Consider the following 17,139-nt stretch of genomic DNA (forward strand, 5'->3'; position numbering starts at 1 on the left):
CATTTTGATAAACTGAACTAAAAATACAAATTCTTGCATCCATCTGGGTTCGTATGTCCTAAGAGCAATGGCTGCAGCATGAACTCAATTATATTCAAATATGTTCTATATTTAAATACGCTGACAAAATCTACATTACACCAATGAAATCAAACATAACAGTACAAAAAAAAAAAAAAGTACTGGAATTTTTTAATGGGAAATTTCTTCTTGCTAATTGCACAGTCAAGTACACCATCATAGTGAATGTAACCATGTGTTTTCCAGTTTTGCTTTGATACCGTGTTAAGAACTTCCTGTGATTCTTCCTGAGCCTTAAAGTGTCTGGCCATTTTTTTTCAAGCTTAAACATATAAGGTGTGCAATTTTACTAGATACCAGCTTCCTTTCAATATTACTATTTAACCTTTTTTTCACTGTCTCTAAAATAAGCTTCTGGATATCATGTATGAAGCACATGTATGGTATTCTCAAGTAGAAATACCAAAACCTCAAAAGCAGAGAACAAATAATGAAGAACCCCATATGTACACATTTAAAAAACATAATAATTCTTAGTTTAATAATTCTGGTGTCTGTTTTGAATAGATTTTGCATGTTTTATGTCAGCAGCTCTCACTGCTAGGACCACTGAATTTTCCGGTGAAATATGTCTTAATAGTTCACCGTTTCATACATTTAGCTAGCATGAGTTTAAGCTGAACTTAACCCCACACTGATTCAATTCCCAGACATTTATACCTTTACTAAAGATGATTCATTTTACATTGAACACCAGGCTTTGGGCAGACCTTTAAAGCCCTGCAAGAGTCAGAAGAAAAACAACTCCAATTGCATAGATGAGGAATTAAGTTTGGATATACCAAAAATTGCTCAACTGGGATGCACAATGAGGGCTGCCATTCAACTGACCTTTTAAAAAGGATTCCTTATTCCTTTAAACATTTTTTTTTTCTGTATTCTTCTAAACACAAGCAACCAAAATGTAATATTGCTTTGATTCTTGGGAGGTTTAAAGCTGCATATGGATATAAGAAACACTGAAGTGCTGTGAGGGCCTACACCAGTACCACAGGTGCCTATATAGGTTCAGAACATCCACTTTAATGAAAACAGTGCAGCTCATCAGCTCCTCTTCCAGACACCCTGACACCTCACATCCCAGCTTCATGTCAACCTGCTCCATATACATACTAAGACCAACCACAAATATTATTTCAGCAAATCCCCGTAGCTCCTACTTCTGATCTTTATTTGAGCTTTGAAGAAGACAGGATAAACTTAACCCATCCAAGAAGGAAGCAGTCTTCAGAGCATATGTTTCTCTAATGCTCTGTTCCAGTCCAAGGAGCAGCTCTCAAAGTATTGCTCTCCTTGATGGCCCTGGGAGAAGCATTTTATCTTTGGATGAAAGTGCAACAGAGAGCCCACAAGATATATGACACACAACCAATGTATTTATGAGGCCTACATGACTTTCTCATAGAAGTGAAATTGTACTTTAGCTTATAATTAAATTGCCCATCACCTTGCAAGGCAAAACTCTATTCTCAAGATGCTCATCATGAAGTCCTATATCTACGATGACCTTCCACAGGCATTAAACAAAAGTTAAGTTTCATTTAATGAGCTACAAATTTTGGTTTGCTACTTTGCTATTATCAGATTGTGGGGGGGGACACACACAGGGAAATACCCTCTGAAATGACTTTTCAGGGAGTAGATATTTACAATGAGAAGACTTTCAAGAAACCAAAAGATTGTCTTTAGATGCATTATTCTGAATTGCCCAGACACAACATTTGTAAGGCATCTTTCACCATACTATAAATATGAGAACACAGCATAGTAGGGAGGAACACGCTCCTTCCAAATATCTATTTATTTTAAAGTCAGCATTATAACATTTGTTAAGTGAACTCAGGGAGACTGAATACCCATGTTATTTAGCTGGAGCAGTTTTTAAAAGATGAAAGGAACATTCTTCAGGATGCCTCACAGGATGCAATTCCTTTAACAAATGGCATGTCTGGCTTTAATAAGTGCACACATTTCTTTATAAACTGCAGAAACAGTCAAAAAGGTTTTCTTTGGAGTCAAACGTATTGGAAAGAGGGTGAAAGAAAAAACACAACCTTTAAAAGGTTCTCAAAAGCACTCAATTTGCTATATTAATAGGAAATCTTTCATAATAGACAGCCATACTTTTAGATTAACCAAGCTGCAATTTTAAAAACTAATGTTAGAGACAGTAAATACACCCTAAGCCAGACTGTGTTCTATTATTGTGATGCTTCGAGCATGCTGATACGTTGCTGGTCAATGTTATTTACTATCATTATGTACACACCTGCTGGACAGCCACATCCAACACAGCATTAGTGCTCTCATCATAGCTCAGTCTTGCAGCTCATCAATTGCCCAGATGAGACCGTGGCAAGATGGACAGGCTGCAAACATAACTCACTGCTTCCCACGGGACACAATGCAGAAATGAGCCCTTGCATTCTTCATCTTCTGAAATGGGTGCATGCATCCATCAGAAGGTACCTGGGTCAGAAAACATCTCCCCAGCTCCCAGCATCACAGGGGGGCTGAAACGGTGCTAATTACACACAAAAACTGGTGCTCAGGCTGCCAGCTAATGACAAATGAAGGGTACCCTAATTCATGGATAGGCGAAGCTGAGAGCAAAAACAGATGAATAAGGAATTGCATTACTTCTGTGTTGTAGAACCATTTTTTTTTAAGGCTAGGAGAAATCATAATTCTTGTTTGCTGTCAAGCAAAGCCTAAGGACTCAGTGTTGCCTGTATACTGAGTCAAAAAATTATCCTGGCTAGTGGATAGCTGGGTAAACATTTGAATTACCTGCTGCAAGTCATTCTTCACACATCAAGATACATTAAAAAATGAAATCCATTTATCTGTTAACTATGAACACTTATAGAACTGCTGAATACACATCACTTTGTTTTAGTAAAATTGTCTGACAATTAACAATTTTCATGACAATGTTTAGTACCGATGCAATTCATATTTCATTACCCAAAACCAATATTTTATTTGGTTGTTTGGTTGAGGTTTTTTTCTCTTTTTTGAAACTGAAAAGAGCTCTGAAACTTTCATAGCACTCCCCTTTTGAAAAAGGTATAAATATCTTGGTTACCTTTCCCTAGCTACCAGGATCCCAAGGAGCTTAAACGCACCACTGATTTTACAACATTTGCCCAAGCTAAGATTTCCTAATACAATAAATGTTTGGGGTGCTTTCTTTGTTTATGTCAAGTCTATTTTAAGTCCAGTTGCAGTGAGGTGAGAAAGTAAAAGAGAAAAGCCCAGGGCTCAGGCATACTTCCTTCAATCCTTGGAAAAAGCGAACATTCAATTTTTCTCAAAATTCAGAAAATTAAAGCTGAAGTATTTAGAAGCAGTTTTGATGTTGCTGAATGTATTCTTTAGAAAATCACTGAAGACTAAAAAGGCATTTGTCTCAATTTCTGGAGGAATAATTTTGTGGAAATTTAAGAGATCTTATACAGTATTTTTACCACATTCAACACAAGTGTTATCAGACATTTATTAATTTTTTCCATGGAAAGTATTAGTAATGTTGTCTGCCTGTATGTCAGCTTTCATTTAAAAGTTCCAGAATTCTTTACATAGGCTTTAAGTACTTTTAACCATATATCAACATGGTGAAAAGAAGGTACAGATTTTGCCACCAATTCTGACTCAGTCAGCTGCTGAAGACTTTCCTAAAACACACCTCACCCCCTTCCTTTACAGTGTGTTTCACTTACCACCCAAACCTTGCTATTGCTGAAGTCCTGTTCTGTCTAAAGGCACCCTGGTACCCTGGTACATGGCTAAGGTGAGGGAGTCCTCACAGCTCCATCCACAGCAGGCTGTGCCTGTATTTTCACATACTGAAGCACACATTTTTCAATGTGTGCTTTTGACCAGGGATTCTCAGACCTCACAATGTGCGGATGGCAATTCCACATTGACACTGTCTGCAGGTCAGCCGCTTCTACCGTCATCACATACCTTCATGACATCTACAGCAAACATATGCATGGAAGGTGATTTAAACTGTAAGTGGATCTGTACTTACTTTTAATGTCCTTTAAGCAAGCATACAGATGAAAACGAGAAATGAACTTACTCAAAACCTTTTTAGAGGGTTAAGAAACTCTCTTTAAATAGTCCTGTCACAATCTACGGGATCTTTCATCTCATATATTAGCTTTTTTAATGATGCAAGAATATCTAGTCCCATCAGCTGGTTGCATTTCCTTACTGCTCTGAGATATGATGTGCCTCCTGAACAGATAAGGACACTTGGGCAAACTTCCTCTCGTATCTCTCCAGAACACTGTCTGAGAAACTACTGAACACATAAGCTCATAGGCCACACATGCTATCAGCACCATTTTAAAATGATCAGTAAATGTTGGGTTTGGCTTTCAAATATGCAGCATGACAAGGCTTCTGCTTGAAAGATGACATTTAATCAGAATTATTATATGTAATAAATATGTAGATTATATAGGACATAAAGATATGAGCTGTTACATGCCATGGAGCAGCACAGAAGAACTCCCAACTGTTGTGGATATAGCTTAAGTGAACATATTGACAAGCATTACACAACTTCTTGAGGAAGATAAAAGACCAACTGGTGTTAGGAATGCATATTTAAACACACAGTGATGAGGAGCAAAAATTAAGGCTGCGCCTGCTTATGTTCTACCAATATTTTCACAGAGGGCTTGGAAAAATCTTCACCCTGTCATCTGCAGTACAACTTGTGTTTATGGACAGAAAAGAGACTAAAGAAATCCAAACTGGTGCTTCTAGTTGTAACATACCATGTGAAATTTAACTCCTGTGTTGCTACTGAGAGCAAAATACAGAAATCATCATTAAACTACAACTGCAGTTCACCTATGAGGATCTTTGTGGGCCAGCTGTGATGGAGTGATGTTCTGTACCATGCATCAGGGAAGTAGCCTGGAACTTCCCACATTTTCTTCTCTGAAGGTTTGGGCTTTGCACTGGTAGAAACTTCCCTCTTTTCACAAAGGATGATTTTCTGCATTTTCAGTGACTATTTGACTAAAAAAAATGCAGTCCATTCTGACTTCTTGAAAAATTACAGTTTTCAGGCAAGGCTGAAAGGGAATTACTAAATAAAGATGATGATTACGGACCACCATTTTATCTGTGGATGCATAGTACAGATTTAGCATGAGTAAAAGGAGAGATCAAGGCTATTGCCACTGTTCCCCAATCCTTGAAAAACAGGAGGATATTACTGAATGAAGCTCCTAGATGATTTCAGGGGAGTAGCTCCCTAACATACCAGATGAGATAGCAGCCCCTAATACCCTCAGAACAAGCAGGAAGATCAGCATTATGTTCAAGGAGGTTGTGTCAGTAAGGCACCCAAGGGGATTTTGTGCATCTAGGAATACCACTAAAATCTTTAATTTACACTGCTTTAAAATAACTTGCCAGGCAAACAGGAAGGAATTGTGTTGTCCTCTACGAACTATACAGCTAACTAGCAGCAGCTGCCCTGATGCCAAGTATGACTATTCCCTAATTTTGCCAGTTTTGAAGAGAGGCACAGCAGTGGGTTATTTACAATCACTCTCCAGAACTGTGTCAGAATTTTCTAGCAAAGACTAGTTTACTTGTAAGAGTGTGGAAAACAAGCCAAAGATATTTAGGTAAGTTAAACTTCTCTTTGCTATGCTTTTAATTATATTAGGATGTAGCAGCACTTGAACAGAGATATCTTTCATGGAGAAATACCTGTATGACTGATAAGCCTCTGAACTCCTCTAAAAATACAAAACTAGCTTACTTAGCACCAGTATTGTTTCCACTTCTATTTACATGCAGTGATACAATATCAGATTGATGGTATTAAAAAAACCAAACAACCAAACAACACATTCCAAAGAGAATAAGGTTCATTTAAATACATGTCCTCAGGCAATGAGAAAACATTATTTTATATTTCAGGTGAAAAAAGTCATTGTTTTAACTTTATCTTTACATTATGAAAACCTGTTAATAGGATTTCTTGATTAAGTATGCAACCATTCTGCAAACTTCCAAGAAGAAAATAGTGACCTTTCTGTATTTATCTTTTAGATCGAAAGCTCGAGATTATAAAGAAAACAATATTTTCAATATCTAAGATGCTGTTCCAGAGCTATTTCAGTGCCCTCCATTTACCTATTACTTCAACTGTGTCATAAAGGGGATCAACTTAGCAGAAGCTTTCCAGGGCAGCATAAAAAGGAAGAGTGCCAACTCACTTTACCCTGTGAACCTTTGACTTTGTGGCTATTATACTCAAGAACCAAGCTGAGCTGTGTCTTATAACTCATGTAGCTTGCACATAAGATAATAAGCCTCTTAGTTTGGGATAATCTGCATTCAGTGGATATACAAAATCAATTCTGTTTACACATCACAAGTGCTCAGGAAGATGGTTTCCTCTCTGCTTTATTAAGCAGTGCATGGAGCATCCACTTGCTTTGTCAGCTATGTATTTTACAGCTATGTATTTTGCGCTTAGTCATCTGCAAGTAAGTTCTAGTTATCCTGTTTTTTCTACTTAAAACCGTCTCCTGACCAGCTAACTCCAATCTGATATTTACATTGCTCTTACTACTGTGCCCCCCAGAAACTTTCATGGGAACTGCATGTGTTTACCTCATCTGTAGGTGGATATCTTGTGTAGAGGTACACTCTGCATCATGCATAAGTGTTACACTGGGAAATAAAGAAAGTTTTTGGTGCCATAATGATCTATTTTAACCATAATACAAGGCAGCACAATCTAAACCATTTTCTTAACCCTGAAGGGCTTCTGAGGTTTTGCAGATATATCTTTTCATGTCAGTAGTCTGATTTGCTCAAAAGCTGCAGTCCTCCCCATATCAAACCTCTTGTCCAACCATGGACAATGCAAAACACTGCAGAGCTCAAGGCGTGAGCTACAGAGCTCTGCAAAGGAAGAGTTCAGTGAGTGTCAATGAGGTCACGCTGGCATTCAAAGTGCCTCAACTATTCAAGCTTGAAGAAAAGGAAGTGTAATTACTTGAACTGTGATCAAATGGTAGTATAAAAGGTAAATCAGCAGCGCAGAGGTAAACTCGATCATGTAAGTATGTACACTATAACAATGGGAAATACAGGAAGATGGTAGATGAGCCTCAGTTAATTACAAATGGTGTGCACATGATCAGTACAAAAAGCAAATGGCAGAGTTAGAGGCTGGAAAATATCTAAGTGTAACAGGGGAGTTTATATGGCTAGTGCATGAACCAAATGCATGATTTTAACACTGTCTAGAACAGCCAGCATGTGGATGAGGTCACATATCATGCCCTCATGGCTTCATTGAGAAATCTGTGTCACTAAATAATAACTGATAGAGCAGCATAGGGCTTGTTGTGTTGGAAACATCTTTAGGAGAGGTAGACTTTGGTCTCAAACTGCTGGATTAATTTTAACCCCTTTAGGTGCTGTTTGATCACCCACACCAGTGCAATGCTTGGTATTTATCCTCTAACCTAATGAAATTGAGATTTGAAAGAGAGACAGGTCCTAATCACTGGACACAGGCAACCATATGTAATGGGACAGAGGGAGCATCTCGAGCTAGGCAGAACACAATATCCAAAAGAGAAATCTGCAGTGTCAAAAGGAGGCAATGCATGTTTCATGTCCTAACTGCCAGCTCAGGGTCTGTAGGGTTATGGCCAAGATGCAGCCAGGGAGGACAGCTCTTTCTGAAGCTTGCATGTTAGCCAGGCAGTGCCTGCACCTCACACAGCAAGGGCTGCAGCTACCTCTTCTCTGGCTAAACCCACTTTCCTGTGTCTTCCAACAAAAGGTGCAAAAACGTTTGACATCAAACAACTGAATTGAATCTATCGCACATCTCAATACTTCAGATGAATCTGAATTTTGGAAGTCAGAAGGCTGAGGATGTCTTTCTCCAAGGTTTTCACTCCCCAGGAAGCCCCTCATATGTCCAAACTGCAGCAAAGACATTGTCCTGTTCACAAACTCAAAGTATCAGGCTCAAGATAGATGCTATCTAAACCAGGGCAGAAGCACAGCCTATGTCAGCAGGAGGTGGCTATCATAAAACACATGCTCCTCACTAATAGTACAACTTTGCCTGTACTTAGATATCTCTGTATTAATACCCTGTGCATTCCAGATGTTTTGATTTTTCATGTATTTGCAGCTTTGCCTTTTTTCTTTTTTTTTTCCTTTTTTTTAAGCAGCATTAATAACTGCTCCATTTTTTTTTTCAGAGAGAGAAAATAATGTGAAATCATGACTGCTCCCTAACTCTTCTCCCTTTGCTTAAAATGAGCACCAGGCCTGGGTGACTTCCTTATTGCATAAATGCCTTAGTAGTCAGGGGAAAAGCAAAGAAAAGATGGATCCATTACTCAATAGCAAAAGATAGTTTTTAACAAATGGCATGGGGGAAGCAGAATTTTGAATGTCTTTCTCATATCAGACAGACTTCACTAATAGGATCAGCTGTGACCATGCATCTTTTGTAATTAATGACAGCAACAAAATCTAAATAGAGAAAGAATGAAATGAGACAAGGTGCTGGATCTCATGAATCTTTTCCTAGGGCACTCCAAGAGCTAACTGATGAAAATATCTGTGTTCTTAGTATTTATCTGAATTCACTCATAATGGGTGAAATACCGGAAGATTTGAAAAGGGCCAATGTTGTGTCTGCCCTTCAAATACATGAGGGGATTTAGGAATTAAGATCAGCTAGGATGATCATCTTTCAAGGGCAGGGAGAAACCCTCTAAATGCCTAGAAGACTTAAAAGATGATTACCAGCAAAAATGGCTCTAGGAGTTAATCAGAAGCTTAAAACATTACCATGCCATGGTGCAAAACAACGTACTTTCACTAGGATTTACAAATATTTGTCTGCAAGAAATTTAATATAAACCTTTCACTGCACTCAGCCCTGGAATACCATCTGAAAATCCTGTTTCAGAAGAGACATGAGCTAACCTGAGAGACTCCAGAGGGCAACAGGAGTGGACTCTTCAGGAGCTCAGTGTATTGACGCTTCCATCAGCATCACTGTTTGTGTACGGATATCGAGGCCTGCTTTCACCAAGACTTCTGAGTCCACTAAGATTCCTCAGAATCCAAATTCTGGGAAAGATCATACAAAGAAAACTGTTTCAAACAATGCTTTGACTGAAAGACAATTCGTGCCTCCCAGAGAAGCTGAGCTGAAAAGTTCTGACCCTGCCTGATACCAGTTTCTAACAGCCATCCACTGCTGTGGAGCTGCTTGGGTAATCCCACCATACCATAAGCACCCTAAACCAAAGACTCTTTTCAAAACCATGCAAAAGGACTTCAAATAATGCTGGAAATTTGGATTAAATAAAGTTCTTTTGGTCTCATCACTTAACCAGTGGGCAAGAGTAACAACAGAAGATAGGAGCTGACTTTCAGACTAGAATACTACAGTTCATCTACCAAAAAAGAAGAAATACAGAAGCATATCAGATACAAGCGATAATAAATACATAGCCATTGCTATTTCTTTTTACCAAATTTGCATGATGTTCTTTCCACTTCCATACAATAATGTCTTAACTGTAGAACAATTCCTGTATTGTTATCATACAAATAAACTTAGTAAAATTGAATTTATGAAGTATCATTTTACTCTACTAGAATATCCACAACATTAAATAAAGGCATAAATCTGAAAAATTCAACTCCAAACTCTAGCTCCTCTTTTGATAACAGGACACTCAAAAGTTATACACGTCATATTTACAGGGTCAGTTTTGGACAGAAAAGAATTGTTTTGCAGAAACAACTGGACTTGATGGGGTTGTTACAGTAGGACTAATATTTCTGAGCTTTCTCATCCAAATTTTGCAAAGTTAGTCCAGATTTACACGGTACTGTTTGACTGGCATCTGCTGAAACCTCTAACACCAAAATACTATGGTTCCAATTCATATGAGGCACTTAGGTATTGCACTATACTGTCAAACCACTATAATTTTGCATATACATAAAAAGTTACATACTCTATATGAAATACATTCTTACATTCTACGTATGACAAAGTGACATTGGTAAGTTATGTTATAGAACAAGGATTTATTAATGAGGAATATTTAAGTGTCAGCTGTTCATTTCCTTAATTTATTCTAAACTTGAAAACCTCTGACTGATTTCAGGGAGACATAATATAAAGAAAAAATCAGTCTTCAAAAAAATTATACCTAATTTCCCCCAAAATAGTGGCCTTTTCAAAATCCCCTCATCTAGATGATTTAAGCTTTTTTGAGTTGGGGAGGAAGAACTGGTGGAGGTTTTTTCCCCTCCCTATTATTAGACCTTATAGTATAAGAAATGGAAGAGCCTGAGCTTCCCAAGGCAATGCATAGTTCTTTCTTTCCAATCCTGCCAGGTCCCAAAGGAAGAGACTTCAAAGTGGGTATACTTTTCCAATTGAAAAATAGTTCTGCAAGCAGTGCAACTACTGTAACTTGGTTTCCAATACATCTTTTTTTTTCCTGTGATTGACTGCTGACTTTGTAAACTGAATTATACTTTGGGTGCAGCATGCATTCAGTGTGAAAAAGTTCCCATCAGAATTCACGCAATCTCTTCCACACTTTGAATTTGCCTCTCTGGTGAATTGTCTGAGCTGTGAACTACAACCCGAGCTTGTCCCTGGGGTATGGCTTTCATGAGGTCTTACCCACACGTGAACCCTCTGATGTTTAAGAAGAGTTGAGCACACACTGCAGCTTTTCACTGAATATGATATTAATCAGGTCTTCCTTCTCCATCCAGCCAGCAATTTTCCACAAAATTATAGAAAAATATAGGCATGTACCATTTGACAGGTACAGAACAGAGTATCCTATACAGCATACAGTGCATACTGTATATCATAGAAATGCAGTATTTTTGAGACGCTTACCTCTCCATCGTAATTGCACAAATTCAGATAATGGGTAAAAAGGTTACTGATGAAAGACAGCCTGCCAGGGTGTTTTGACATGACCAATTTTTGCAGGAAATCATGCTTAAAAAAAGCTAATGTATACTTCATGCTTGGGTCTGAGTCATGATCTCACAGCAAATAAGAACAGAAGTTGGCCTACCATTCCTTACCTAAACAAATGTCCAGACATTCAGTTTTCAATAACCATAACTCCAGTTTATATACTGCATAATCTTAATTGGAAGGAAGCATGTTCGGTTACCCTATTCATCCTCCAGGTGAGGTCATACATCAACCGCTACAGGAATAAACGCACACAGGCAATGAAAGAATGTCTATTGTCTCATCCCTGTTTCCACACTGCAACTATAAATTCCAAGTTATTTTAATAATGTTCTTTTCCATCTTGAAAAGTTTTTCTATAGATCTCTTTTGCATTTTGATGTCTAATGGTCCATGTTATTTCTTCATTTCTAATACTAATATACTAAAATGAAATCATACATTCCTTACTGATTTGCAAATTTATGTCTCAAGCTTAAAATTTTGAAGAGTTAACCATATTAGGACGAACATATTTGTTACCAACCTTAGTTTCATTATAGTTTTTCAGACTATTCCACAAGACAGCAGAAATTGACAATTTTTATTTATTTATCTTTTTTTTTATTTTGCAGTCACAGTAAAAACTCAGCATTTTAAAAGCAAAACCAATAAAAATATATACTGGCAGTAAAGAAGACAACTAGCATTAAATTTGTGAGATAATGAACACTTACATATACAAGTACTTGTAAGATCCATGTTCTGTGTCTTGATGAATATTAAACAGTTTCGGAGGAAACAAAAATACCGTAGGCTAAATACGAATATTCTTTGCTTTGCTGTTCTTTTAATAATGGACTTCCTTGGAAGACTAACCAGTAATCTTACATGTGTTCTGTATTTGTAGGTATATCTCTGTCAGGAAATGCTGTGAAATTGAAGTTCCTGACAGATGAAGTTCTTGGCCTTAAACATTCCATAGCTATTATTTGAATGCCAAAAAGAATAGTTTCCAAACTTTGCCCATGATTCAATAGCTCTTTATTTAAAAACCATAACAAGCTTGGAGATAATTAGTAATACACTGATGGATTATAGTCATTGTTAAGCTGGAGTTTGTCATAAAAATAAAATGGGGGAAATATAATTAATTCCACTTTCTGTGGTGCTTTTATTGCTTGTTTTGCATGAAAAGGCCATAGATATGAATCCCACTATATCCCTAAAGTCCTTTGGCCCCTATCTAATAACGAGGGATGGGAGAAACAGGTTTTGTCTAGTTTTGGATCCAACTGAACATGAGACCAAGAATTTAGTACAAAGGTATTGGCCTTGCATTCCAATTACCATAGTCTGCAAAGTAAAGTGCAGAGGAGAAACCAGCGAGGAAAATCTAATGGAAAAAAACAGAGTGAAAAATAAAACAAAGTGAAACGATGTGAAGCCAAATAAAGCAAATATCAAAACTCAATAAAATGGGACAGAGAAAGGAAATTGAAAAGGCAGTCATTAGTATATTCTCTGCTTTTCTTGGAGGAAAGTATGGGTGACAGAAATTCATAAAGTTCTTCTATCAGTAACACATCCCAGAGGTAAAAAAATCATATTTTAAGTGATTCAGTCTTGAAAGAGAGAATGAAAATGAAAGGTTTACCTATCTCCATTTTTTTCAAACCAGCAAATCCAGAAATGATGTTGACTTTGCAAAGATAGCCACTTTGCAGATGGTAAATGCCAAAACTGAGACTGTCTCACCCCACGTGCACATGCGCTGAGTCTTTCCCTACCTGCGCATCCCCCATCCTTGATGAAGGTCATTCCCTTGTTCTCTGCACAAAATGAAGAGGGCTCTTTTCACACACATGGAGCCAAACGCTTCATCTTAACTATTCTGGATGTGGACATAGGGTTTACATACCACATGCATGTCAGGCCTTGGTCTGAAGACCAAGCAACAAATTTTGCAGCCTGTGCCTCAGTAGTCCTCATTACTGTATTAAAGTAGGTAAATATTTGTGAAATGCCGTTCTCACACCAGTCCCTATAAACTAAGAATCTTATTCTACCCCTTCTACCCGTTTTAGCAAAATGAGAAGCTAGCATCCAGAGAAATTATGGTCATTAAATTCAGGTGAAGGGTAACAGTTAAATACAAGATGACCTTCTTGAGTCCTTTATATTATATTATAGAGTACTTCATGCAATAAAACCGTAGCTGACATTGATTGCAGTTACTCTTCTGTGTGTACAGCACTGCAAATCAGAACCCATTGTCTCAGACTTACGCATCCAAAAACTAAACGAAAAAGCACATCCACACAGCCAGTACTCCCCTGCAAAAGTTCATAGAATCATAGAATGTCAAATACCTGTGGCCTTTAATGGCTTTACCTATAAATACTAGTTTTCTCTCTGCCACAAGCTGCCCCCCTGCTCATACAATCCAACTTATCAGTTAAGCACAACTCATCCATGCGCAACGCAGGGCAGGAATCCTGTAGAAAAAAAAACAACCCAACACAGAATAGTAATTAAAATGAGTCATCATGCTTTACAGTCCCATTAAAACTGTAACTGCAATTTTGGATTCCCTATCTGTTAAGCACTGAGCTTTGCAGGATTACTGTCTGTTGACATCATTCATGCATGTAATATCTTTGGTTTTAATTTAAAATAATTTGAAAGAAACCAGAAATGCCATCATGTTGTTCATGAAGACATGTAAAGCTCACTAATAGGAACTAGTCCAGCAGTCATAGGTTGATCTCTTGTGCACACAGCAGGATTTTAACACAGACACACAGGGCTATGGGGTTTCAGTGATACTGCATGACAATAGATGAAGGCTGGTCAAACAGATCTTCCCTTCCACATCAAGCTGTTCAGGACCCTGCTTCCCACCTGACAGAGCCTCATGCTCCCACTTCCCCATTCAAGTCCCTCTAACACACTTGCTCCTAAAATCCATTCCTCCTTTGCCATTTTTAGCTCCTCCAGTCCCCAGGCCTCTTCCATGGGAGCTCTCAGCCTCCCCTCACTATGCTCCCTGTTTCAGCTATCACATTCAGCTGGTACCTGCCCTCTGGCACCTCTCCTGCTTTCCCTTTTTCCCTTTTCTCCTTTTCAAGACCGAATGAGCACCTTCAGCTGCTGCTCACATTTAACCTCAGCCCCTGGGCACTGCTCTGCAGCTCCTGTACCCTTCACTGCTTCTTTTGCCTTCTGCCATATCTGCTGCCCTTTCACAATCCAACTCTTCAACTGCTTCTCACAAAGCATCTTCCAAATCACTTTGGCCAGCACTTGGACTCCACTGGGGGCCATCCATCTGGTCCCATTTTCAGAGAAAAGCCACACATTCTGCATTTCCATCACCCTCACATATCCCTTCAAAAATACTAACATTTTGTCTTCAACATGCCTTGCAAAAAAAACTCACAGTAACATCCTGCCTAAGGTACACAAATCATCCCAATGCAGAAAGCCAGCACATAACAGGTATTAATTCATGCTCCAGAAAACAGTAAGTGTAATGCTATAAATACTAAAAGCACATGCCAGGTTGCAGCTCTACTGACAGCCACTAGGTTTTTCTTTTAGAGAAATCTCACCTAAAACACTAAGTGGTGAGTGCAACCCTTGCATTTAGTTGCAAAGCATTGTATAGCCCAAAAACATTTAAATAAAACGAGTAAAAGCAGGCCCCGGTGAGATGCATAAAGATCACATCCCTTAAAAGGACACACTTGCTATTCTGTAAATCCTACATAACTTCTTTTACTCAAGGCACCAAATAAATGAAAGAACACAAAGAATATGAACTACTGCTTCAAAACCCTTAACTTGGTGAAAAAAACAGTTACAAGGCTTTCTGAGAATGTTTTCAAATGTTAAGAACTTGACTGGGAAACATCATTTACTATGGCATCAATAAATACTTGGTTACCAGAGTAGAAAAATTGTAAATCTGTGGGGTTTTTTTGGGTGAGAATAAAGGTTTTAATTTCTTGTGTATTTCACAAGATCAAAAATGAGTTTCCACATTACGTCCCTAAATACATTCAGTGAGTGAGCTGAGAAGTTTAAGCCCTCCCACATCCAGTTTTTCTATTTGCTCTCTTCTGCCTTTAATAAAGTGCTTCAGACCCAGTTTCCTTTGTAGAAACAAACAGATCATCCATCTCCCTGAGTAAGATTAGGTGTCATCACTTCTCCCTTCTTTGTGAAATAATAAAAGTCATACTGCAGAGAAAAAAAAAAATCTTTTAAACCTTATTCAGGCAGGAATAAAAACTGTGACCTTGGATGCCATGTGTGTGAAATGAAAATACACAGTTTCAAGTTACAAAGATCTACAATTTACACGTCTTTTTCCTATGGATTTAGGACAGAGGGGTAGCAATTTCTATCTGAGATTGAAAGGATTCTGCTTCTCATTCATGTTTAAATATAAAACCTATTAAAAGTTCAATTAGAATACTACTACTTTTATTTCCAAATAGAATGGCAACTTATCCTCATTTTTCACCATGCAGATCAAGTGGCTACTTTTAAATGCAGTTGTAAGGACTACTGTAACAAAAACTAAGTTAAAAAGAGGCAATGGTAATGTTCCTGCAGCCCATTGCTCAACAGATCAGTGAAAGTAGATCATAATCTTATATTATCCTCCACATTTGTTTGCATTCTGAAAGCTTATAAGCCTTTCCAAATACACTTGATCTGTTTAGTTTTTATACAAGAAATCAACTCACAGCTGCCTTTTAAGGACCCATGAACAGGAGTTTTACTTGCAAGGTTGAATGAGGTTCTGTGCCTGCACTGATACCTATTTTCTCACGTCATTTAATCTTTCTCATGCTTGCTAATAATTTCAAATTATCATTTCAAATAAAGCTTCACTATACAGGGTCACATATAGACTGTAAAAGACTGTGATTTACCACTTTGACAGCTCAACATTTTTAGCCTGTATACAGCAATCAGCCACAAATGAACAACAAAAATGTTTTGAGTCTTTCTATTTTCAAAACAAATGCTTTATGTACCAGAATCTGTCATTTAGAAACAATACACACACACATATACACACATACATACACACCCCCTATTCTACAACAATTGATGTTTGGGGTTTATTAAAAAGACAGTTATTGCAAATGCATTTGATTATTCCTTTTGCAGCATGAAATAACTGGTTACCTTTCAGGAAAGGAGCCCTCCGTGGCACAAGCCCTTCTGTGATTTCCACCTGCTCTTGCTGATGCTGTTTAACCAGGTTTCCTTCGCTGCCAGCTCTCAAAATCTTTTCACCTAGCCTAATTTTTCGTGATCGGCTGTTAAAATCTTCTTTCCTAGACAAAGGCGATTTAGGAGCTGTGTTAGCTGACACAGGTCGAGCCAAGCGAGAGGGTTTGGACATTCTGCCTATGCAGGAATATACCTGCTCCAAAAGCAATGTCTAAAAAAATCCTTCCCAGCTCACTTTCCAGCACAGAGGCTGGGGAGTTTGTGTGTGCAGCGCAGCTGGATGTGAAGTGCTGTACTGCCAGTCCGATCAGTTTTAAACACCAGGCGTTGGATGGCCACGCAGACAGTTTCCTGGACCTGTGGAATGTAAATGTGTGCTGGGATAAAACAGATGACTCTGCTCTGGTGCTGAGCCCCAACTGTGTTGTGGGGGGCAGATGCTCTCCCAGAGACTGTCTCAAGCTCCTGGCATGCACTGACAAGGCACTCAGCAGCACCGGAGCAGAAGGGGAATGCCCCACCTACGCAGGTACAACATGAAAAACCACCCAGGAGGGGTTATCTCCGCATGTGGGACCTTCCCACGTTCCTCTCCCAGCCCTCTCTCTCAAACAAACACCTTCTTGTTTTAGCAAATTTCTTCACTGTCCACCAAACCTGCACCGCTTCGGTACTATACAGTAAATGCCAGATGTCAAGAATACATTCATCTTTCAGTTAAGCATGGTGCGAGCTCAATTGGAATTAAATGATGCATATTCTCCTACCATTGTGTTTTCTAA

At 38.4% G+C, this 17,139-nt stretch overlaps 1 protein-coding gene across 13 annotated transcripts in view; it reads right to left on the minus strand.

Moving 5' to 3' along the window:
- KIAA1217 (KIAA1217 ortholog) overlaps window positions 1-17,139 on the minus strand; it is a 372,954-nt gene that overhangs the window by 217,342 nt on the left and 138,473 nt on the right. For 2 of the 13 annotated variants that reach the window (XM_062633601.1, XM_062633603.1), the window contains exon 1: window positions 16,310-16,588. The exons of 5 other annotated variants lie outside the window; for them this stretch is intronic. In XM_062633601.1, coding sequence (XP_062489585.1) covers window positions 16,310-16,529 — 220 coding nt within the window. In that variant the 5' untranslated portion in view covers window positions 16,530-16,588. Of the gene's footprint in view, window positions 1-16,309; window positions 16,597-17,139 lie in introns of those variants that run through there. 6 more of the 13 variants (XM_062633600.1, XM_062633602.1, XM_062633623.1 and 3 more) reach the window with 6 other exon arrangements.

Source organism: Pezoporus occidentalis, unplaced genomic scaffold, assembly GCF_034315485.1.
Source record: "Pezoporus occidentalis ecotype Australia unplaced genomic scaffold, CSIRO_AGI_Poc_V1 ctg40, whole genome shotgun sequence".
In the NCBI taxonomy this organism is placed as follows: domain Eukaryota; kingdom Metazoa; phylum Chordata; class Aves; order Psittaciformes; family Psittacidae; genus Pezoporus; species Pezoporus occidentalis.